This window comes from Piliocolobus tephrosceles, chromosome 10, assembly GCF_002776525.5.
Source record: "Piliocolobus tephrosceles isolate RC106 chromosome 10, ASM277652v3, whole genome shotgun sequence".
NCBI lineage: Eukaryota > Metazoa > Chordata > Mammalia > Primates > Cercopithecidae > Piliocolobus > Piliocolobus tephrosceles.
The window spans coordinates 121,233,401-121,253,318 of NC_045443.1; the positions used below are offsets into that span (position 1 = coordinate 121,233,401).

At 47.6% G+C, this 19,918-nt stretch overlaps 1 protein-coding gene across 3 annotated transcripts in view; it reads right to left on the reverse strand.

Annotated features, from left to right (window-relative positions):
- Positions 1 to 1,789: 1,789 nt before the first annotated feature.
- Positions 1,790 to 19,918, reverse strand: part of RILPL2 (Rab interacting lysosomal protein like 2) — a 22,943-nt gene continuing 4,814 nt past the window's right edge. Inside the window, exons 2-4 of one of the 3 annotated variants that reach the window (XM_023205896.3) lie at positions 17,115 to 17,266; positions 7,760 to 7,873; positions 1,790 to 2,672 (exon numbers count right to left, since the gene is read on the reverse strand). In XM_023205896.3, the coding sequence (XP_023061664.1) occupies positions 2,642 to 2,672; positions 7,760 to 7,873; positions 17,115 to 17,266 (297 nt within the window). In that variant the 3' untranslated portion in view covers positions 1,790 to 2,641. Of the gene's footprint in view, positions 2,673 to 7,759; positions 7,874 to 16,271; positions 16,675 to 17,055; positions 17,267 to 19,918 lie in introns of those variants that run through there. The other 2 variants (XM_023205915.3, XM_023205907.3) reach the window with 2 other exon arrangements.

Sequence of the window (19,918 nt, forward strand, 5' to 3'; positions counted from 1 at the left end):
AAAACCTACTTCTAAGCCTGCTCCCCCCCAGGCTAGGTTTGTAGTTGGAATCCTGCAGTGTGAGAACCGCCAGAGCTCAACTGACGTCACAACTCTGTTATCTGTGGTCAAGCGAGGCCTGTCTCCGGGAGAATCACCCCCCAGGACTTATTTTCCAGAGTGCCCACCTGCCAGCACCGGATTTTACCAAGAGTTGCACTCCAGGCATTTCTCACCGTAACTTTTTTTAGTCTTTTTTTAGTACCAGAGCCACCCGTGCCATCTTAACCTGGCATTTCTTTCGGAGCGGGTTCTCCCACCCTGTCTATCCCCACAGGGAGGCGGGGCAGCATTTCTGTATTTGGAGACAGGGTCTCACTCTTGTCACCCAGGCTGGAGTGCAGTGGTGTGATCATAACTCACTGCAGCCTTAAACTTCCGGGCTCGATTCATCTTCCCGCCTCAGCCTCCCCAGTACCTGGGACTACAGGTGCTCACCACCATGCCTGGCTAATTTTTTATTTTTTTGTAAAGACAGGGTCTTACTATGTTGCCCAGGCTGGTCTCAAACTCCTGTGCTCAAGCAATTCTCTCACCTCGGCCTCCCAAAGTGCTGGAATAACGGGCTTGAACCACTATGCCTGGCCAGGGTTGCAGTGTTACACAGGGTTCTAGGGATCAGGAGCCCTGATCTAACGATGCTGTTGAAACAGTGTTATGGACTAGACTCTTAAACACTGCCAACTCTTCCTGGAAGGCAGAGTGGTTGAAGCCTGGGTCTGGACTTTGTATCTGGGCTGAAGTCCTGCTTCTACCACTTTCTAGCTGAGGACCTTGGACAAGTCTTTTCACCCATTATGCCTTAACCTCCTTGGGAGGACCCCAAGGACAGTAGTGATCCCTATCCCACAAAGGTACGTGAGAGAGCATCAGAAAGGTACTTAGAATGATGCAGGCAAGGTATACAGTAAATTATTAATATTAAATTATTAATATTAGACTTGCCAGTGACTCTGGACCCATAGAGCTTGGCAGCTCCTAGCCTGGGCCTTGGAATCAGGCCTGCATTTGCCTCCTGGGCAAGCTGCTTCCTAGCTCCACAGCCACAGTTTCAGTTTCTAAACCTATAAACTGGCCGGGCACAGTGGCTCACGCCTGTAATCCCAGCATTTTAGGAGGCCGAGGCGGGCAGATCATGAGGTCAGGAGTTCGAGACCAGCCTGACCAATATGGTGAAACCCCATCTCTACTAAAAATACAAAAATCAACCCAGTGTGGTGGCACATGCCTGTAGTCCTAGCTACTTGGGAGGCTGAGGCAGGAGAATCGCTTGAATCTGGGAGGCAGAGGTTGAAGTGAACCCAGATGGTGCCACTGCACTCCAGTCTGGGTGAGACTCTGTCCCCCGCCTCAAAAAAAAGCCAGGAACGGTGGCTCACGCCTGTAATCCCAGCACTTTGGGAGGCCGAGGTGGGCGGATCACGAGGTCAGGAGATCGAGACCATCGTGGCTAACACGGTGAAACCCCGTCTCTACTAAAAATACGAAAAAATTAGCTGGGTGTGGTGGCGGGCGCCTGTAGTCCCAGCTACTCAAGAGGCTGAGGCAGGAGAATGGCGTGAACCCGGGAGGTGGAGCTTGCAGTGAGCTGAGATCACGCCACTGCACTCCAGCCTGGGCAACAGAGAGAGACTCCATCTCAAAAAAAAGAAAAAAAAAAAAATCTATAAACTGGTGCACCAGTACCAGTTCCCATCTACCCAGGTTATAAGGAACAAATGTGATAAGCCACAGAGCAGGTGAAACACACTGAGTAAGCCACTGTTATTTACTAAGAGGACAGGCTCACAGAATGGGTGCGGTAGCCTCATTAGTTCCTTTGCAAAGTGCAGACACCCACTCTCTGTTTCATTGATTCCTAAATGCATTTTGTTCACATCTTAACACCTCTGAAATCAGGATGAGTCCTAAAATCAATAGCTTCTTAACATTTTAGTTTGCAGCAATCTTTCCCTTCATAGTGACACCAAATAATGGTTTATTGCTTAGATTCAACGAATGCAATTGATTCATTATACAATGAAATGTATATATGTGACATATACACATATACATCACCATGTATACCATCATAACTAAGAGACCACTCTAGATAAGCTATAGAAAGTATAAAAGTCATTTTACTTTAATACAAAATCACATAAAGAAAGGCATGTTGGCTAAATCAAATATTCACTAAATATCAGTGAAGTCACCACTGGAATATCAATAGCACATTTTCTCGCTTTCTTTTCTCCTTTCTGCTAAACATGGAAGACCAGGGTCATCCCTGGGAGCAGATGAATAGGACATGCATCTGCACGCTGGAGGCCCTGGGGGTTGACGGGGGAGCAGGAAGTGGGCCCAACCCCCACACATCCCTTCTGTTTTTCTTGATTTCTGCTTCACTGGCCCAGGCCAAGTCTTCAAGGGTGTCTAGTTCCGCAGTCAGGGAGAAAGTGATGCCAAGAGAACCTTGTCTCCTCCCTCCTCAGTCTGCTTTGAAGGGGAAATGAACACATAGGCCCAGTGTGTCTGTGTGGCACAGAGAGGTGGCTTTGCCAGGCATCTTGGAAGGCTGTCATCTAGAATCAGAGCCATAGCCTTAGTTGTGGCCTTGGATCTAGGTCTGTTTCCCCGATCGAAAAAAGAACCTGGTGTGGAGAGAGAGAGGGGTCAGGGTAAGCAGAAGGTACAAAGCAAGGGGTGCAGAACCCCTGTAAAATTTCTAAGTAGCTCTTGCAACTGTTGACTCAAAAATATGTCTAGGCCAGGTGTTGTGGCTCACGCCTGTAATCCTATCACTCTGGGAGGCTGAGGCAAGAGGATGAGAATCATTTGATCCCAGGAGTCTGAGACATGCCTGGGCAGCATAGTGAGACCCCCATCTCTAAAAAAAAAAAAAAAGCTAGCTGGGCATGGTGGCACGCACCTGTAATCCCAGCTACTCAGGAGGCTGAGGCAGGAGAACTGCTTGAACCCGGGAGGCAGAGGTTGCAGTGAGCCAAGATTGCGCCACAGCACTCCAGCCTGGGCAACACAGCACTCCAGCCTGGGCAACAGAGCAAGACCCTATCTCAAAAAAAAAAAAAAAAAAAAAAAAAAAAAAAAAAAAAAAAAAAAAACGGGTGCAGTGGCTCATGCTTCATGCTTATAATCCCAGCACTTTGGGAGGTGGAGGCGGGTGGATCACAAGGTCAGGAGATCAAGACCATCCTGGGTCACACGGTGAAACCCCGTCTCTACTAAAAATACAAAAAATTAGCCGGGCGTGGTGGTGGGTGCCTGTAGTCCCAGCTACTCGGGAGGCTGAGGCGGGAGAATGGCGTGAACCCGGGAGGCGGAGCTTGCAGTGAGCCGAGATCACACCACTGCACTCCAGCCTGGGCGACAGAGTGAGACTCTGTCTCAAAGAAACAAAACAAAACAAAACAAAACAAAAAAACCACTCATTCATTCATTCATTCACTCATTCATTCTAGTAGCTCATTAAGTTTATCTGAACCTGAAAGGGTGGCCTCACGTTCATTAGCCACTAGCCACATGTCCCCAGGCTAGCTCATGCACAGAACACACACTTCACTTTTGCCCTATCAGGCTCAAACTCCACTTATAAGGGTGTCCTAAGCTCCCGCAGAAGGACGCTGAAAGAAACCAGTAGTTTATGCTTTCTGGAAGCCTGATTTGCAACAAGATAGCCAATGAAAGTCCTAAATGAATACCTTCAGGTCTGACACCTGGGTGGAGGTGCTCTTTCATTATCTTACCTCAGAAGACCCTTCCTTGTGGAAGAAACACTTCCATTAGGCTGGGTGCAGTGACTTACGCCCATAATCCTAGCGCTTTGGGAGGCTGAGGCGGGCAGATCGCTTGAGCTTAGGAGTTCCAGACCAGCCTGAGAAACATGGAGAAACCCCATCTTTACCAAAAATACAAAAATTAGCTGGGCGTGGTGGTGAACACCTGTGGTCCCAGCTACTTGGGAAGCTGAGGTGGGAGGATCACTTGAACCTGGGAGGCGGAGGTTGCAGTGAGCTGAGATCGAGCCACCACACTCCAGCCTGGGTGACAGAGTGAGACCCCATCTCAAAAAAAAAAAAAAAAGAAAAAAAGAAAAGAGAAACACCCACCTTGGCCTTGCTTTGACCCTGTCTCCAACCCTTCTCCACAAGGCAATCAGAGTGAGCTTTTTCTATGTAAATACTGTCACGTTACTCTCCAGCTTAAAACCATCCAATGTCTCTTCCCAATGCACCTAGAATAAAACCCACAGTCAGCACCAGAACCCAGGTGGCCCTGGGTGACCCAGCCCCTCCCACCTCTCCAATCTTGCCTTCATTCTCTTCCCTGTTCCAGTCACCATGGTCTTCTGTTCTGAAAATTTCTTTTTTTTTTTTTTTTTAAGACAGAGTTTCACTCTGGTTGCCAGGCTCAAGTGTAATGGCAAGATCTCGGCTCACCGCAACCTCCGCCTACTGGGGTTCAAGCAATTCACCTGCCTCAGCCTCCTGAGTAGCTGGGATTACAGGCGCCCGCCACCACGCCTGGTTAATTTTGTATTTTTAGTTGAGACGGGGGTTTCTCCATGTTGGCCAGGCTGGTCTCGAACTCCTGACCTCAGGTGATCCACCCGCCTTGGCCTCCCAAAGTGCTGGGATTACTTGATTTCTGAGAATCTTAATTCCACACAAGCACCTCACTCTTCGTATAAGAGGCAGCATCTGAAGAACTATGGGATCAACCCCGGTGCACAGACATAAGGGAAGTATTCAGAGGAAAGTGCATAGCATGTTCCAATGCTGGGACATGGGCTCATTCAAGAGGAGTGGTCCCAAGTGGGACAGGGAGAGGTCCTCGGGCATTCCCCACAGCCAGGCTGAAACTGCCTGTTGCTCCTGTTCTGTTCTGGTTAGCAAGACGACATTGACTCCCCCTTTTTTTTTTTTGAAATGGAGTCTTGCTCTATCGCCCAGGCTCTATCGCTCTGCGGGGGTGAGATCTCAGCTCACTGCAACCTCCTCCTCCCAGGTTCAAGTGATTATTCTACTTCAGCCTTCTGAGTAGCTGGAATTACTACAGAAATTACTACAGAGGCCACCGCCACACCTGGCTAATTTTGTATTTTTATTTATTTATTTATTTATTTTTATCTATTTATTTATTTTTTGGAGACAGAGTCTCGCTCTGTTGCCCAGGCTGGAGTGCAGTGGTGCAGTCTCGGTCCACTGCAACCTCTGCCTCCCAGGTTCAAGCGATTCTCCTGCCTCAGCCCCCTGTGTAGCTGGGACTACAGGCATGTGCCACCACACCCAGCTAATTTTTGTATTTTTAGTAGAGATGGGGTTTCACCATGTTGGCCAGGATGGTCTCGATCTCTTGACCTGGTGATCCACCTGCCTTGGCCTCCCAAAGTGTTGGGATTACAGGTGTAAGCCACTGTGCCCGGCCTATTTTTATTTTTTTGAGACAGAGTCTTGTTTTGTTGCCTAGGCTGGAGTGCAGTGGTGCAATCTCAGTTCATTGCAACCTCTGCCTCTTGGGCTGAGGTGATTCTCCTGCCTCAGCCTCCCGAGTAGCTGGGATTACAGGCACCTGCCACCAGGCCTGGCTAATTTTTGTATTTTTAGTAGAGACGGGGCTTCACCATGTTGGCCAGGCTGGTCTCGAACTCCTGACCTCAGGTGATCCTCCCACCTCAGCTTCCCGAAGTGCTGGGTTTATAGGCGTGAGCCACCGTGCCCGGCCGAGTTTGACTCTTGATTCCATTTCCCGGGCATCACCGTGTGCAGCAGGAAACATCCTGGAAAGGGGTTTTTCCTGCCGAAGATTCCATGTAGCCCAAGATTAAGGGCGAATGAACTTAGGAGGTAAATAGATGCGGCCTCAGGTCTGAGTTTCACCACCACCAACCCGCTGTGTAACCTTTGCAAGTCACTGATCTTCTCTGACTCTCAGTTTGCCCATCTGTAAAACGGACCTCCTGAGCAGATGTTTACTCAGCTCAGTGTCTGGAACACAGCAAATGCTCACTAAGTGGGAGCTATGGTGAATCTTTTTTCTTTTTTTTTTTTGAGACAGGGTCTCACTGTCACTCTGTCACTCAGACTGGAGTGCAGTGGCACCATCTCTGCTCACCTCAACCTCCACCTCCCAAGCTCAAGTGATTCTCCTGCTTCAGCCTCCTGAGTAGCTGGGATTACAGGCGCATGCCACTACCACCCCGCTAATTTCTGTATTTTTTAGTAGAGTCAGGGTTTCACCATGGTGGCCAGGCTGGTCTCGAACTCCTGACCTTAAATGATCCAGCCACCTCGGCCTTCTGAAGTGCTGGGATTACAGGTGTAAGCCACTGCACCTGGCTCAGCTATGGTGAATCTTAAGGTACAGGGAATTATCTTTTCCTTTCCTCAGTCCTGCTTTATCTCCTCAAATTAAACCAACAGCGTCTGAGTAATATTGGGAAGAAAACTGCTATTTCCTTGACTACCATACTGAGCTCACATGAACCACTGCCCCCAGAGGAAGAACCATGACTCTGCTCTCCGGAAGCTACATGCCTGGCTGCCTCTTCCTTTGGTTCTTTCCGGAGCTGCTGCTGCTGCTGCTGGGCTAGAGGTGTTCTCCCCTGTGCTCCTGCCCTTTGCCCTCTGCCCCCTGCTCCCTCCCAAGATCCTCAAGGTCCTGTCCCTGAGAAAGAAGGCCTGGGATATTCCTTTTTTTTTTTTTTTCAAGTCTTGCTCTGTCACCCAGGCTGGAGTGCAGTGGTGTGATAATAGTGATAATACCTTACTGTAGCCTCGAACTCCTGGGCTTAAGTAATCCTCCAGTCTCATCCTCCTGAATAGCTGGGACCACAGGTGCAGGACACTACACCCAGCTAACTTCACTTGATCTCAGCCAAAAGACTGACAAATGATACCAGCTAATTAAAAGAAAAAATTGGCTAGGCTCAGTGGCTCAAGCCTGTAATCCCAGCACTTTGGGAGGCTGAGGCAGGTTGGTCACGAGGAGTTCGAGACCAGCTGGACTAACATGGTGAAACCTCGTCTCTACTAAAAATACAAAAATTAGCCAGGCATAGTGGTGCATGCCTATAATCCTAGCTACTCAGTAGGCTGAGGCAGGAGAATTGCTTGAACCCGGGAGGTGGAGGTTGCAGTGAGCTGAGATTGTGCCGCTGCACTCCAGCCTGGGCGACAGGGCAAGACTCCGTCTCAAAAAAAAAAAACAATTTTTTTTGGTTGACATGGGGGTCTCACTTTGTTGTCCAGGCTAGTCTCAAACTCCTGGCTTCAAGTGATCCTCTTGCCTCAGCCTCGGTAATCTCTGTTGAGATTACAGGTGTGAGCCATGTACCCAGCCTGGTCAAACATCACAGGGAGGCAGTAGAGTGTAGAAGCCAGATTTCCTTGGGTTCCTGACTTCACTGTTTACCATCTGTGCGACCTTGGGCAAATTACCTTACCTCTCAGTAGCTATTTCTCCACCTGTAAAATAGTATCTACCTTGTAGGGTCACTGTGATGATTCGATGAATATATGCCAAGTGCCTAGGCTACTGCCTGGCAGATATCATTATAATACACTGGCATTGAGTTTTCCCATGAGCTACAGCACCACAGCCGGGCGAGTGGAGGCAGCTCCCCACTTGCCCTGGGCAACTGGCCAGCCTCTTCTTGCCCCCAACTACTTCCTTGAGTTATTATTTAGCGGGACCGGGGGGGCAGCAAGGTGACACTTACAGCTTTTTTATGATTGTCTTCTCCTCCTTGTTCCCGCCAGCATTGTTGGCCCCAGTAACCACAGCATCTTTTTCTCTTCTTCCTCCTGGGCCTTCTCTTGGTGGAATCAGGCCACTGGAAAATGGGGCAAAAAACAAATGGATTATTTTATTACAGACCTGTTCTTTTTGAGTTGGAGTCTTGCTCTGTTGCCCAGGCTGGAAGGCAGTGGCGCCATCTCAGCTCACTGCAACCTCCGCCTCCCAGGTTCAAGCAATTCTCCTGCTTCAGCCTCCTGAGTAGCTAGGACTACAGGGGCCCACCACCATGCCCAGCTAATTTTTGTGTTTTTCTTAGAGATGGGCTTCCCCATGTTGTCCAGGCTGGTCTCAAACTCTTGACCTCAAGTGATCCATCTGTCTCAACCACCCAAAGTGCTGGGATTATAGGCATGAACCATTGAGCCTGGCTTTTATTACAGACCTCTTATCTGTGCAGCTCTGAAAATAAAGGGTCTTAATGATGATGATGATTATAGTAATATTATGGTGGAAAGAACTAGAGTCAGAGAAATTCTGTTTAAAATTAGAATCTTCCCTCTACCTTTCCAATGTGATGCCTCTTCTTTCTTTCTCTTTTTTTTTTTTTTTTTTTTTTTTTTTTTTTGAGACGGAGTCTCGCTCTGTCCCCCAGGCTGGAGTGCAGTGGCCGGATCTCAGCTCACTGCAAGCTCCACCTCCCGGGTTCACGCCATTCTCCTGCCTCAGCCTCCCGGGTAGCTGGGACTACAGGCGCCGGCCACCTCGCCCGGCTAGTTTTTGTATTTTTAGTAGAGACGGGGTTTCACCATGTTAGCCAGGATGGTCTCGATCTCCTGACCTCGTGATCCGCCCGTCTCGGCCTCCCAAAGTGCTGTGATTACAGGCTTGAGCCACCGTGCCCGGCTTCTTCTTTCTTTCTCTTACCTAATTGCATTGGCTACTGCTTCAAGCTTCTCGGTTTTCTAGGAACATGATTGTGTATAAATTCTCTAACTTAAGCCTTGGTTTCCTAACCTATAAAATGAGTCTAATAATAGTACCTACCTCAAAGGATGGAGAGATTATGTAAGATAATACATAGTGATTAACATTCAACAAATATTTATTAAGCTACCTACTGTGGTTAATACATATTTTGTCTCTGAACTGTTTTGTCTCTGAACAAAATAGACAAAATATCTTCTCTCAAGTAATCTATATTCCAGTGGGAGAAGGAAACAGTCAATAAAGAAATAAGTAAAATAAAAGTACAAATTGTAAGTCAGATGGTGATAAGAGTTAGATTTTTTTTTTTTTTTTTTTTTGAGACAGTTTCACTCTTGTTGCCCAGGCTGGAGTGCAGTGGCGTGATCTCGACTCACCATAACCTCCTCCTCCTGGGTTCAAACGATTCTTCTGCCTCAGCCTCCCAAGTAGCTGGGATTACAGGTGTGCACCACCATGCCTGCCTAACTTTTTATTTTTAGTAGAGATGGGGTTTCTTCATGTTGGTCAGGCTGGTCTCAAACTCCCAACCTCAGGTGATCCACCCACCTTGGCCTCCCAAAGTGCTGGGATTACAGGCATGAGCCACCGTGCCTGGCAAGAGCTAGATTTATATTGATTGATACTGCAGTCAGGGAATATTGAGATCTGGCCTGGCTGGGAGCGGTGGCTCAAGCCTGTAATCCCAGCACTTTGGGAGGCCGAGACGGGCGGATCATGAGGTCAGGAGATCGAGACCATCCTGGCTAACATGGCGAAACCCCGTCTCTACTAAAAAATACAAAAAACTAGCCGGGCGAGGTGGTGGGCGCCTGTAGTCCCAGCTACTCGGGAGGCTGAGGCAGGAGAATGGCATAAACCCGGGAGGCGGAGCTTGCAGTGAGCTGAGATCCGGCCACTGCACTCCAGCCTGGGCGACAGAGCGAGACTCTGTCTCAAAAAAAAAAAAAAAAAAAAGATCTGGCCTGAAGAGGGCCAGAGTATTTCCCTGGACTTGATGTACAGAATTTAGAAGAAGGACGTTTTCTCTTACTCCACTGGGATTGCCAGAAGTCTGTTTCCTAAGATTCAGAGGAGGCTTGTCTGTAACGCAAAATAATGAGGCCACGAGCAAAGAAAGGCAAAGAGGAGAGAAAGAGGCACCAAGTCCCTGATTCCAACCACTGCAATGTGTCTTTTTTTTTTTTTTCTTGTCTTGTCTTTTTGAGATGGAGTCTTGCTCCATCACCCATGCTGGAGTGCAGTGGCACAAACTTGGCTCACTGCAACCTCTGCCTCCCAGGCTCAAGCGGTTCTCGTGCCTCAGCTTCCTGAGCAGCTGAGATTACAGGCATATGCCACCACATCTGGCTAATTTTTGTATTTTTAGTAGAGACGGGGGTTTCACCATGTTGGTCGGGCTGGTCTCGAACTCCTCACCTCAAGTGATCTGCTCGACTCAGCCTCCCGAAGTGCTGGGATTCAGGCATGTGGCACTGTGCCTGGCCTTCCTTTTTTTTTTTTTTTTTTGTTTTGAGATAAGAGTCTCACTGTAACTCAGGCTATAGTGCAGTGGCATGATCACAGCCCACTGTAACCTTGAATTCCTGGGTTCTGGTAATCCTCCCACCTCAGTCTCCCAAGCAGCTGGTATCACAGTCATGCGCCACCATGCCCAGCTAATTTTTTAATTTTTTGTAGAGACGGAGTCTCGCTGTGTTGCCTAAGCTGGTCTCGAACTTTTGGCTTCAGCCTCCTGAGTAGCTAGGACTACACGCGCCCACCACCATGCCCAGCTAATTTTTGTATTTTTAGTAGAGATGGGCTTCACCATGTTGCCCAGGCTGGTCTCAAACTCTTGACCTCAAGTGATCCATCTGTCTCAGCCTCCCAAAGTGCTGGGATTACAGGCATAAGCCAGTCACTGCACCCAACCCCTTCCCAATTATGTTACCAAAAAATTGCCTTTTGTGTTTAAGCTAGTTTAAATTGGACTTCTGTCACTTGCAACCATAAGAAGCCTGACCAAAATGAAACATTTCAATTATGGCACAGTACAACTCGTCACATCCACTTAGCTGTTTGGTTGCAGTGCCTACTGGTAAATTTATCCCCATGGTGTTGTCCCCTTGCTGTGGACCGAATTGTGTATTTTTATTTTTTTATTTTATTTTTAAATTTTTATTTATTTACTTTTTTGAGACAGAGTCTTGCTCTGTTGCCCAGGCTGGAGTGCAGTGGCGCGATCTCTGCTCACTGCAAGCTCTGCCTCCTGGGTTCACGCCATTCTCCTGCCTCAGCCTCCCGAGTAGCTGGGACTACAGGCATCTGCAACCACGCCCAGCTAATGTTTTGTATTTTTAGTAGAAACAGGGTTTCACCATGTTGGCCAGGCTGGTCTTGAACTCCTGACCTCGAGTGATCTGCCCGCCTGGGCCTCCCAAAGTGCTGGGATTACAGGTGTGAGCCATCATGCCTGGCTGAATTATGTGTCTTCAATAAAAATTCCTGGCGGGGCTCAGTGGCTCACTGTGTATTTCGTGGCAACTTGAGCTGACGAAGATACTTCTTTCAGTGTGAGTGTGAAAAGGCAGGATTCATACTTAGCCCTCCTTCTTCATAAAAGAGTTTTGCAAAGAGTGGGCACTTATGATTTACTTTTTTTATTTGTTTGTTTTTGAGAAGGCGTCTTGCTCTGTCATCCAGGCTGGGGTGCAGTGGTGCGACCTTAGCTCACTGCAACCTCCACCTTCCTGGTTCGAGCAAATTCCCTGCCTCAACCTCCACCTTCCTGGTTCGAGCAATTTCCCTGCCTCAGCCTCCTGAGTAGCTGGGATTTACAGGCACACACCACCATGCCTGGCTAATTTTTTTGTATATTTAGTAGAGACGAGGTTTCACCATGTTGGCCAGACAGGTCTTGAACTCCTGACCTCAGGCAATCTGCCTGCCTTGGCCTCCCAAAGTGCTGGGATTACAGGTATGAGCCACTGCGCCCACTCATTACTTAATATTATCAATAATTTAAAAAAATTTTTTTGAGACAGGGTCTTGATCCATCACCCAGGCTCGTCTTAAACTCCTGGGCTCAAGTGTTCCTCCTGCCTCAGACTCCCAAAGTGTTGGGATTACAGGCATGAGCCACTGCACCCAGCCTAAATTTTTGTAATTATAAAATAATATATTATTTATATTCTAATTTTATTTTATTTTTGAGACAGAGTCTCACTCTATCGCCCAAGCTGGAATGCAGTGGCAAAATCTCTGCTCACTGCAACCCCCACCTCCTGGGTTCAAGTGATTGTTGTGCCTCAGCCTTTTGAGTAGCTGGGGTTACAGGTGTGCGCCACCACACCCAGCTAATATTTGTATTTTTAGTATTGACAGAGTTTTGCCATGTTGGCCAGGCTGGTGTTGATTGAACTCCTGACCTTAGGTGATCCACCCTCTTTAGCCTCCCAAAGTGTTGGGATTACAAGTGTGAGCCACCCGCCCAGCTGATATTTTATTATAGATACTTATTATAATAATGGTTTAGGCCGGGCGCGGTGGCGCAAGCCTGTAATCCCAGCACTTTGGGAGGCCGAGACGGGCGGATCACGAGGTCAGGAGATCGAGACCATCCTGACTAACCCAGTGAAACCCTGTCTCTACTTAAAAAAATACAAAAAACTAGCCGGGCGTGGTGGTGGGCGCCTGTAGTCCCAGCTACTCGGGAGGCTGAGGCAGGAGAATGGTGTAAACCCGGAAGACGGAGCTTGCAGTGAGCTGAGATCTGGCCACTGCACTCCAGGCTGGGCTACAGAGCCAGACTCCATCTCAAAAAAAAAAAAATAATAATAATGGTTTAACAAGAAGCATCATCTAAAATTTCCATTTTTCCATGATCTATTATTACATAAATTAAACTTGGTGACTAAAAACAACGGCAACATAATCTCCAATGATGACTCTTTCTTATAATTGGCTTTTTTTTTTTTTTTTTTTAGATCAGGTCTTACTGTGTTACCCAGGCTGGAGTGCAGCTGCTATTCACAGGTGCAATCACTGCCCACTGAAGCCTCAAATTCCTGGTCTCGTGGGATCCTCCTGCCTCAGCTTCCCAAGTAGCTGAGACTATAGGCACTGAGACTATAAGTGCACACTGCTGTGCCTGGCTTCTTATGGTTGACTCTGTGGTCCTCCTGCTAGCCTGAGCTTCTCACTTGGCTGTGTTCAGTGGGGCATCGGCAGAGGGCTGTGCACAGCTGGGGCTGTCGGCAGGTGCGCCCTGGTTCTCCTTCACATGACCTCTCCATGGGACTCCACCTTGAGCTTCCTCACAGAATGGTGGTCTCAAGGCAGCATTCTAAGAGCACAGAAACAGAAGCAAGGCCTCTTACCACCTTAACCCCAGAAGCCTAACAGTGTCACTTCCACTTCCACTTCTCGCAGTCAAAGCAAGTCACAGAGCCAGCCTACATGCAAAGAGAGGGAACACAGAATCCACGTCTTGATGAAAGGAGTGGCAAAGTCTCACTGCAAAAGGTACGCAGGGTGGGAAATACTGCTGTGGCTCTCTTTGGAAGCAACTTACCATATTTCCCTGGAATTACAATTTTTTTTTTGTGATAGAGTCTCGCTCTGTCGCCCAGGCTGGAGTGCAGTGACATATCTTGGCTCAACGCAACCTAAGCCTCCTGGGTACAAGCAGTTCTCCTGCCTCTGTAGCTGGGACTACAGGCATGTGCCACCATGCCTGGCTAATAATTTTTGTATTTTTAGTAAAGACGGAGTTTCACATGTTGCCCAGGCTGATTACAAACTCCTGACCTCAGGCAATCTGCCCACCTCGGCCTCCCAAAGTGCTGGGATTACAGGTGTGAACCACCTTGCCCAGCTGTAATCACAATTTATTACCAGTATATTATCTGTATGAGTTTGTACCTTCGAATGGATGCAGTTGCCATGAGAACATCTCAGCTGGCATGCTGGCTTCTCTAGAATATCTAATGCTAGAGACAAAGCCGAATCCTGCCTTTCTTGGCCTGTGCCAGATGGAAAGTGTACGTCTCTTGTTCTGTGAGAATTCAAAACTAGAAAGTGTGTGGTTTTGCCCACTAACAAGCTGCTCATGACACCAGCAGCTTGGCAGTTTCTCTTTTTAACTACCTGTGCCTGAACTACTTATTAAATGAGACGAAGGTCTTTCCATGAACACGGTCCCAGCCTTAGCAAAAGAGAGACAATAAATTTGGCTTCTTACAATGCTTCTGCTGTATCTCTGCTCTCTTAAAGGTGCTACATTTAAAGAATTTAAATAATCATATCACTTGGGCTTTGTTTCATTTTTGATCAGGGTACATCCTTAATTCCAAGCTGTCATGATCTAAATGTGGCATGCTAATTAAAAGCACAGGCTCTGATGTCACACTCTCTGAGGTCACATCACCGCTGTTGCCACCACCGTTTAAGCAGGTACCCACCTCTCTGGTCCTCAGCTCACCATAGTGATAACATCACCTCTACTCACAGTCTTGTTGTGAGAACTAATTGAAATGATGTTTGGGATACATTTAACAGAGTGCCTGGCACATGGTGAGTATCAATAAATACTAGCTAACGTGACATTTGTATTTCTCTGGTTTTTCCTTCCTCTACCTATAAGAAAACATGCTTTGTTTAACTCGGTGTTTCCCAGAATTATTTGACAATAGAGCCCCCTTTTCAAAAAATACCTATGTAAAGGAAAACATTTTGGGAAATAACACAAATGGAAACAGCTACGAGTCCCAATGTGATTATGGCAACAGCTTTTTTACAGCCTCTCTTGCTTGTCCTACAATCTATTCTGTATGTGGTACCACTGCAGTCGTTTTTAACTTTCCTTATTATTATTTTTTAAATTTCTCTTTAGAGACAGGGTCTTGCTGTGTTGCCCAGGCTGGCCTCCAACCCCTGGGCTCAAGTGATTCTCCCGCTTCAGGCTCCCTAAGAGCTGGGATGTAACACTGCACCAGGCTTTTTTGTTTTTGTTTTTGTTTTTCGTTTTGTTTTGTTTTTGAGACAGAGTTTTTGCTCTTTCGCCCAGGCTGCAGTGCAGTGGCACGATCTCGGCTCACTGCAACCTCCACCTTCTGGTTTCAAGTGATTCTCCTGCCTCAGCTTCCCGAGTAGCTGGGATTACAGGTATCCGCCACCATGCCTGGCTAAGTTTTGTATTTTTTAGTAGAGACGGGGTTTCGCCATGTTGGCCAGGCTGGTCTCGAACTCCTGACCTTGTGATCTGCCTGTCTCGGCCTCCCAAAGTGCTGGGATTACAAGGGTGAGCCACCGCACCCAACTGTTTTTTTTTTTTGAGACACAGTCTCGCTCTGTCGCCTAGGTTGGAGTGCAGAGGCACGATCTTGGCTCATTGCAACTTCTGCCTCCCAGGTTCAAGTGATTCTCCTGCCTCAGCCTACCGAGTAGCTGGGACTACAGGCATGTGCCACCACGCCCAGCTGATTTTTGTATTTTTAATGGAAACTGGCCTCTTGTCATTCTCTTGATCAAAACTTTCTAATGGCGAGGTGCAGTGGTTCACATCTGTAATCCCAGCACTTTGGGGAGGCTGAGGCAGGTAGATCACTTGAGCCCAAGAGTTTGACACTAGCCTCGGCAACATGGTGAGACCCTGTCTCTACAAAAAATACAAAAATTAGCTGGGCATGGTGGCATGCACCTGTGGTCCCAGCTACTTGGGTGGCTGAGGTGGGAGGATCACCTGAGTTTGGGGAGGTCAAGGCTACGGTGAGCCGTGATCATGTGACTGTGCTACTGTGCTCCACCCTCAGTGACAGAGTGAGACTCTGTCTCAAAACAAACAAACACTTTCCAGTGGCCAGGTGTAGTGGATCACACCTGAAATCGCATCACTTGGGGAGGCCACAGTGGGAGGATCACTTGAGCTCAAGAGATGGAGACCAGCCTGAGCAACATAGCAAGACCTCGTCTCTGGAAAAAAAAAAAAGGTTAATTAGCTGGGCATTGTGGCACATGCCTGTGTTCCCAGCTACTCGGGATGCCAAGGTGAGAGGATTGGTTGAACCTAGCAGGTCAAGGTTGCAGTGAGCTGTTATTGCACCCCTGCAGAGCAAGATTCTGTCTCAACAAAACAAAACAAACCAAAACCTTCCAATGACTTCTCATTACACTCACAATAAAGTGAAAGCTCAGTCAGGCGGGATGGCTCGTGCCTGTAATCCCAGCACTTTGGGAGACTGAGACAGGTGAATCACTTGAGGCCAGGAGTTCAAGACCAGTCTGGCCAACATGGTGAAACCCCATCTCTACTAAAAATACAAAAAATTAGCCGTGCGTGGTGGTGGGCGTCTGTAGTCTCAGCTACTCCGGAGGCTGAGGCAGGAGAATCGCTTGAACCCAGGAGACGGAGGTTGCAGTGAGCTGACATCGCACCACTGCACTCCAGCCTGGGCGACAGAGCAAGACTCTGTCTCAAAAAAAAAAGATAATAATAATAATAAAATAAATTAATTAATAAAGTGAAAGCTCCTTCCTGCAGCCAAAAAGGCATACACTCCTAGTTTCTTTCCAACCATCTTCCCCCTGGCTTTCCTGGTTTCGCCTTCTTGAGCCCGTTTAGTTTAAATTAGCCAAGCTGGTTCACACCGCAGGGTCTTTGTACTTCCCGCTCCATTTTTGCGCCATCAAATCTTTACAGGGTTGCCTCCTTTTCATCTTTCCCGAGAGAGGTCTGTCCTGACCACCCCTCTAAGACAGGCCCTGCCCCTCCCACATCACTGCTGGCCACATAGTCTTGTGCCACCTTCAGAGTACCTGCCACCATCCCCATGTGTTTATTTTGGGTTTCCTTGTTGATTGCTTGTCTCTGGCACTGGACTAGCAAGGATTTCCACTCTCTTCGTTTTGTTCACTGCAGTGCCCCTGGGCCTGGCACAGTGTCTGACACATATTAGATCTTCAATGAATTGGTTAAATGAACATATAACAACAAATACGGGCTGGGCGCGGTGGCTCTCCGCCTGTAATCCCAGCACTTTGGGAGGCCGAGGCGGGCAGATCATGAGGTCAGGAAATCGAGACCATGGTGAAACCCCGTCTCTACTAAAAATACAAAAAATTAGCCGGGTACGGTGGCGGGCGCCTGTAGTCACAGCTACTCGGAAGGCTGAGGCAGGAGAATCACTTGAACCTGGGAGGCAGAAGTTGCAGTGAGCCGAGATCGCACCACTGCACTCCAGCCTGGGGGACAAAGTGAGACTCCGTCTCAAAAAAACACAAAAAACAAAACCCAAAAAACAAATATGTAACCTAGCAAGGAATTCTGGGCCAGGTCTGGGTACAGGACCCCTCCAGGCAGTAGAGCCCACCTCTTGTAGCACTGCAGCTCTTCCTGCACCACCAGCAGCTGCGACTTGAGTTTGTTGCGTTCCTGCAGCACATCCCTTAGCTCCTGCAGAGTGAAGCGGGGTCGGTTGGGATCTGTCAAGTCAACCACCATTTTGTTTGGGCTCAGGTTCACCTGGAAGAAAAGATGCAACCTTTGCAAGCAACTCTATATAATTAAATTATTATAATATATATATATATATGTTTTAGACGGAGTCTCTGTTGCCCAGGCAGGAATGCAATGGCACAATCTTGGCTCCCTGCAACTTCTGCCTCCCAGGTTCAAGCGATTCTCCTGCCTGAGTCGCTGGGATTATAGGCGCCCGCCATCATGCCTGGCTAATTTTTGTATTTTTATTAGAGACAGGGTTTTGCCTTGTTGGCGAGGTTGGTTTCAAACTCCTGACCTCAGGTGATCTGCCCGCCTTGGCCTCCCAAAGTGCTGGGATTACAGGCGTGAGCCACCGTGCCTGCAGCACGGCCATTCTTTTAAAAATTAAAAATAGAATTACGATTTGATCCAGCAATTCCAATTCTGTGTATGTTTCTGGAGCACTGAAGGCAGGACCTGAAGAGATATTTGCACACCTATGTTCATAGCAGCACTATTTATTTATTTATTTATTTATTTATTTATTTATTTATTTTTGAGATGGAGTCTTGCTCTGTCACTCAGGCTGAAGTGCAGTGGCATGATCTTGTCTCACTGCAACCTCCGCCTCCTGGGTTCAAACAATTCTCCTGCCTCAGTCTCCTGAGTAGCTGGGATTACAAGTGTGTGCCACCACGCCTGGCTAATTTTGTATTTTTAGTAGAGATGCGGTTTCACCATGTTGTCCAGGCTGGTCTCAAACTCCTGACCTCATGTGATCCACCCGCCTTGGCCTCTCACCACAGTAGCACTATTTACAGCAGCCAAGGGGTAGTAGTAGCAACCCAAGTGTCCATCAACAAATGAATAGATAAACAAGTGTCCATCAACAAATGAATAAACAAAGTATGGTATATGCCTCCAACAGAGTATTATTCGGCCTTCAAAGGCAAGGAAATTCTGACATGTGCCACAACATGAATCAATCTTGAGGACATTATGCTGAGTGAAATAAGCCAGGCACTTAAGACAAATACATGATTTCACTGATATGAACAACCTACAATAGGTAGATTCTGAGGGACAGAAAGTAGAAAAGTAGTTACTGGGGGCTGGGGGAGGGGAAGGAGAAGTTGTTACTTAACATGTTTGAGTTTCAGTTTTGCAAATTGAAGAGAGTTCTGGAGACAGATGGTAGTAATGGCTGCACAACAGTGTGAATGGACTTCATGCAGCTGAACTGTACACTTAAAAATAGTTAAGATGGGCCGGGCGCAGTGGCTCACGCCTGTGTAATCCCAGCACTTTGGGAGGCCGAGGTGGGAGGATCACGAGGTCAGGAGATTGAGACCATCCTGGCTAACACGGTGAAACCCTGTCTCTACTAAAAAAATACAAAAAAGTTAGCCGGGCGTGGTGGCGAGCACCTGTAGTCCCAGCTACTCAGGAGGCTGAGGCAGGAGAATGGCGTGAACCTGGGAGGCGGAGCTTGCAGTAAGCTGAGATCGCACCACCGCACTCCAGCCTGGGCGACAGAGCAAAACTCCATCTCAAAAAAAAAAAAAAGTTAAGATGGTAAATTTTATGTTACTTGTATTTTACTACAATTTATTTTATTTTATTTTTTTCTTTTGAGACAGTCTTGCTCTATTGCCCAGGTTGGAGTGCAGTGGCATTATCTCAGCTCACTGCAACCTCTGTCTCCCAGATTTAAGCAATTCTTCTGTCTCAGCCTCCCTAGTAGCTGGGATTACAGATGCCTGCCACCACGCCCAGCAAATTTTTTGTATTTTTAGTGGAAATGGGATTTCACCATGTTGGCCAGGTTGGTCTTGAACTCTGACCTCAGGTGACCTGCGCCCACCTCGGCCTCCCAAAGTGCTGGGATTACAGGCATGAGCCACCGCACTCAGCTTTACTACAATTTAAAAAACCAAAAAGAGGTCAGGAATAGTGGCTCACACCTGTAATCCCAGAACTTTGGGAGGCTAGGGAGGGTGGATCGTTTGAGCCCAGGAGTTTGAGACCAGCCTGGACAACATGGGAAAACCTCATCTCTAGAAAAAATACAAAAATTAGGTGGCCATAGTGGCGTACGCTTATGGTCTCAGCTACTAGGGAGGCTGAGATGGGAGACCTGAGCCCAGGGAGGTTGAAGCTGCAGTGAGCAGTGTTCAAACCACTGCATGCCAGCCTGGGTGACAAAGTGAGACCCTGTCTCAAAACATACAAAGGAAAAAACAAGGCATATTTTTGTGAACTGTCTAGTGGCACTAAACATTCATTTTCTTAATTCATGCATTTTTCCCTATCCCAGTTCTTAAGGCTGCGGTTTGGGAAGAAAATATGCCATCTCATCTGCCGCCTGATGAAACTTGTCCACCTTGCCCCATATGGGAAACTACCCAGCCCCCGTGCATACCACACTGTTCTCAGCTCATAATGGGACTTCCTCCATATCCTTGTGCCCGGAGATGGAAGCAAAAATAACACAGAATGTGGCTGAGCAATCCTGTGCAAGTCATTCAACTTTCCTTGACTCTCAAAAGCCAGGCTACAAGTCATCACACTTAACCATGTCACTTGACAGATACTAAAGTAGAATATTATCTAGAAATACAATTGTCACCATCACTTAGGAATAGGTGAAATAAACTACCAGGGGTCAGAGAAAGTATGAGACAAATAATAATA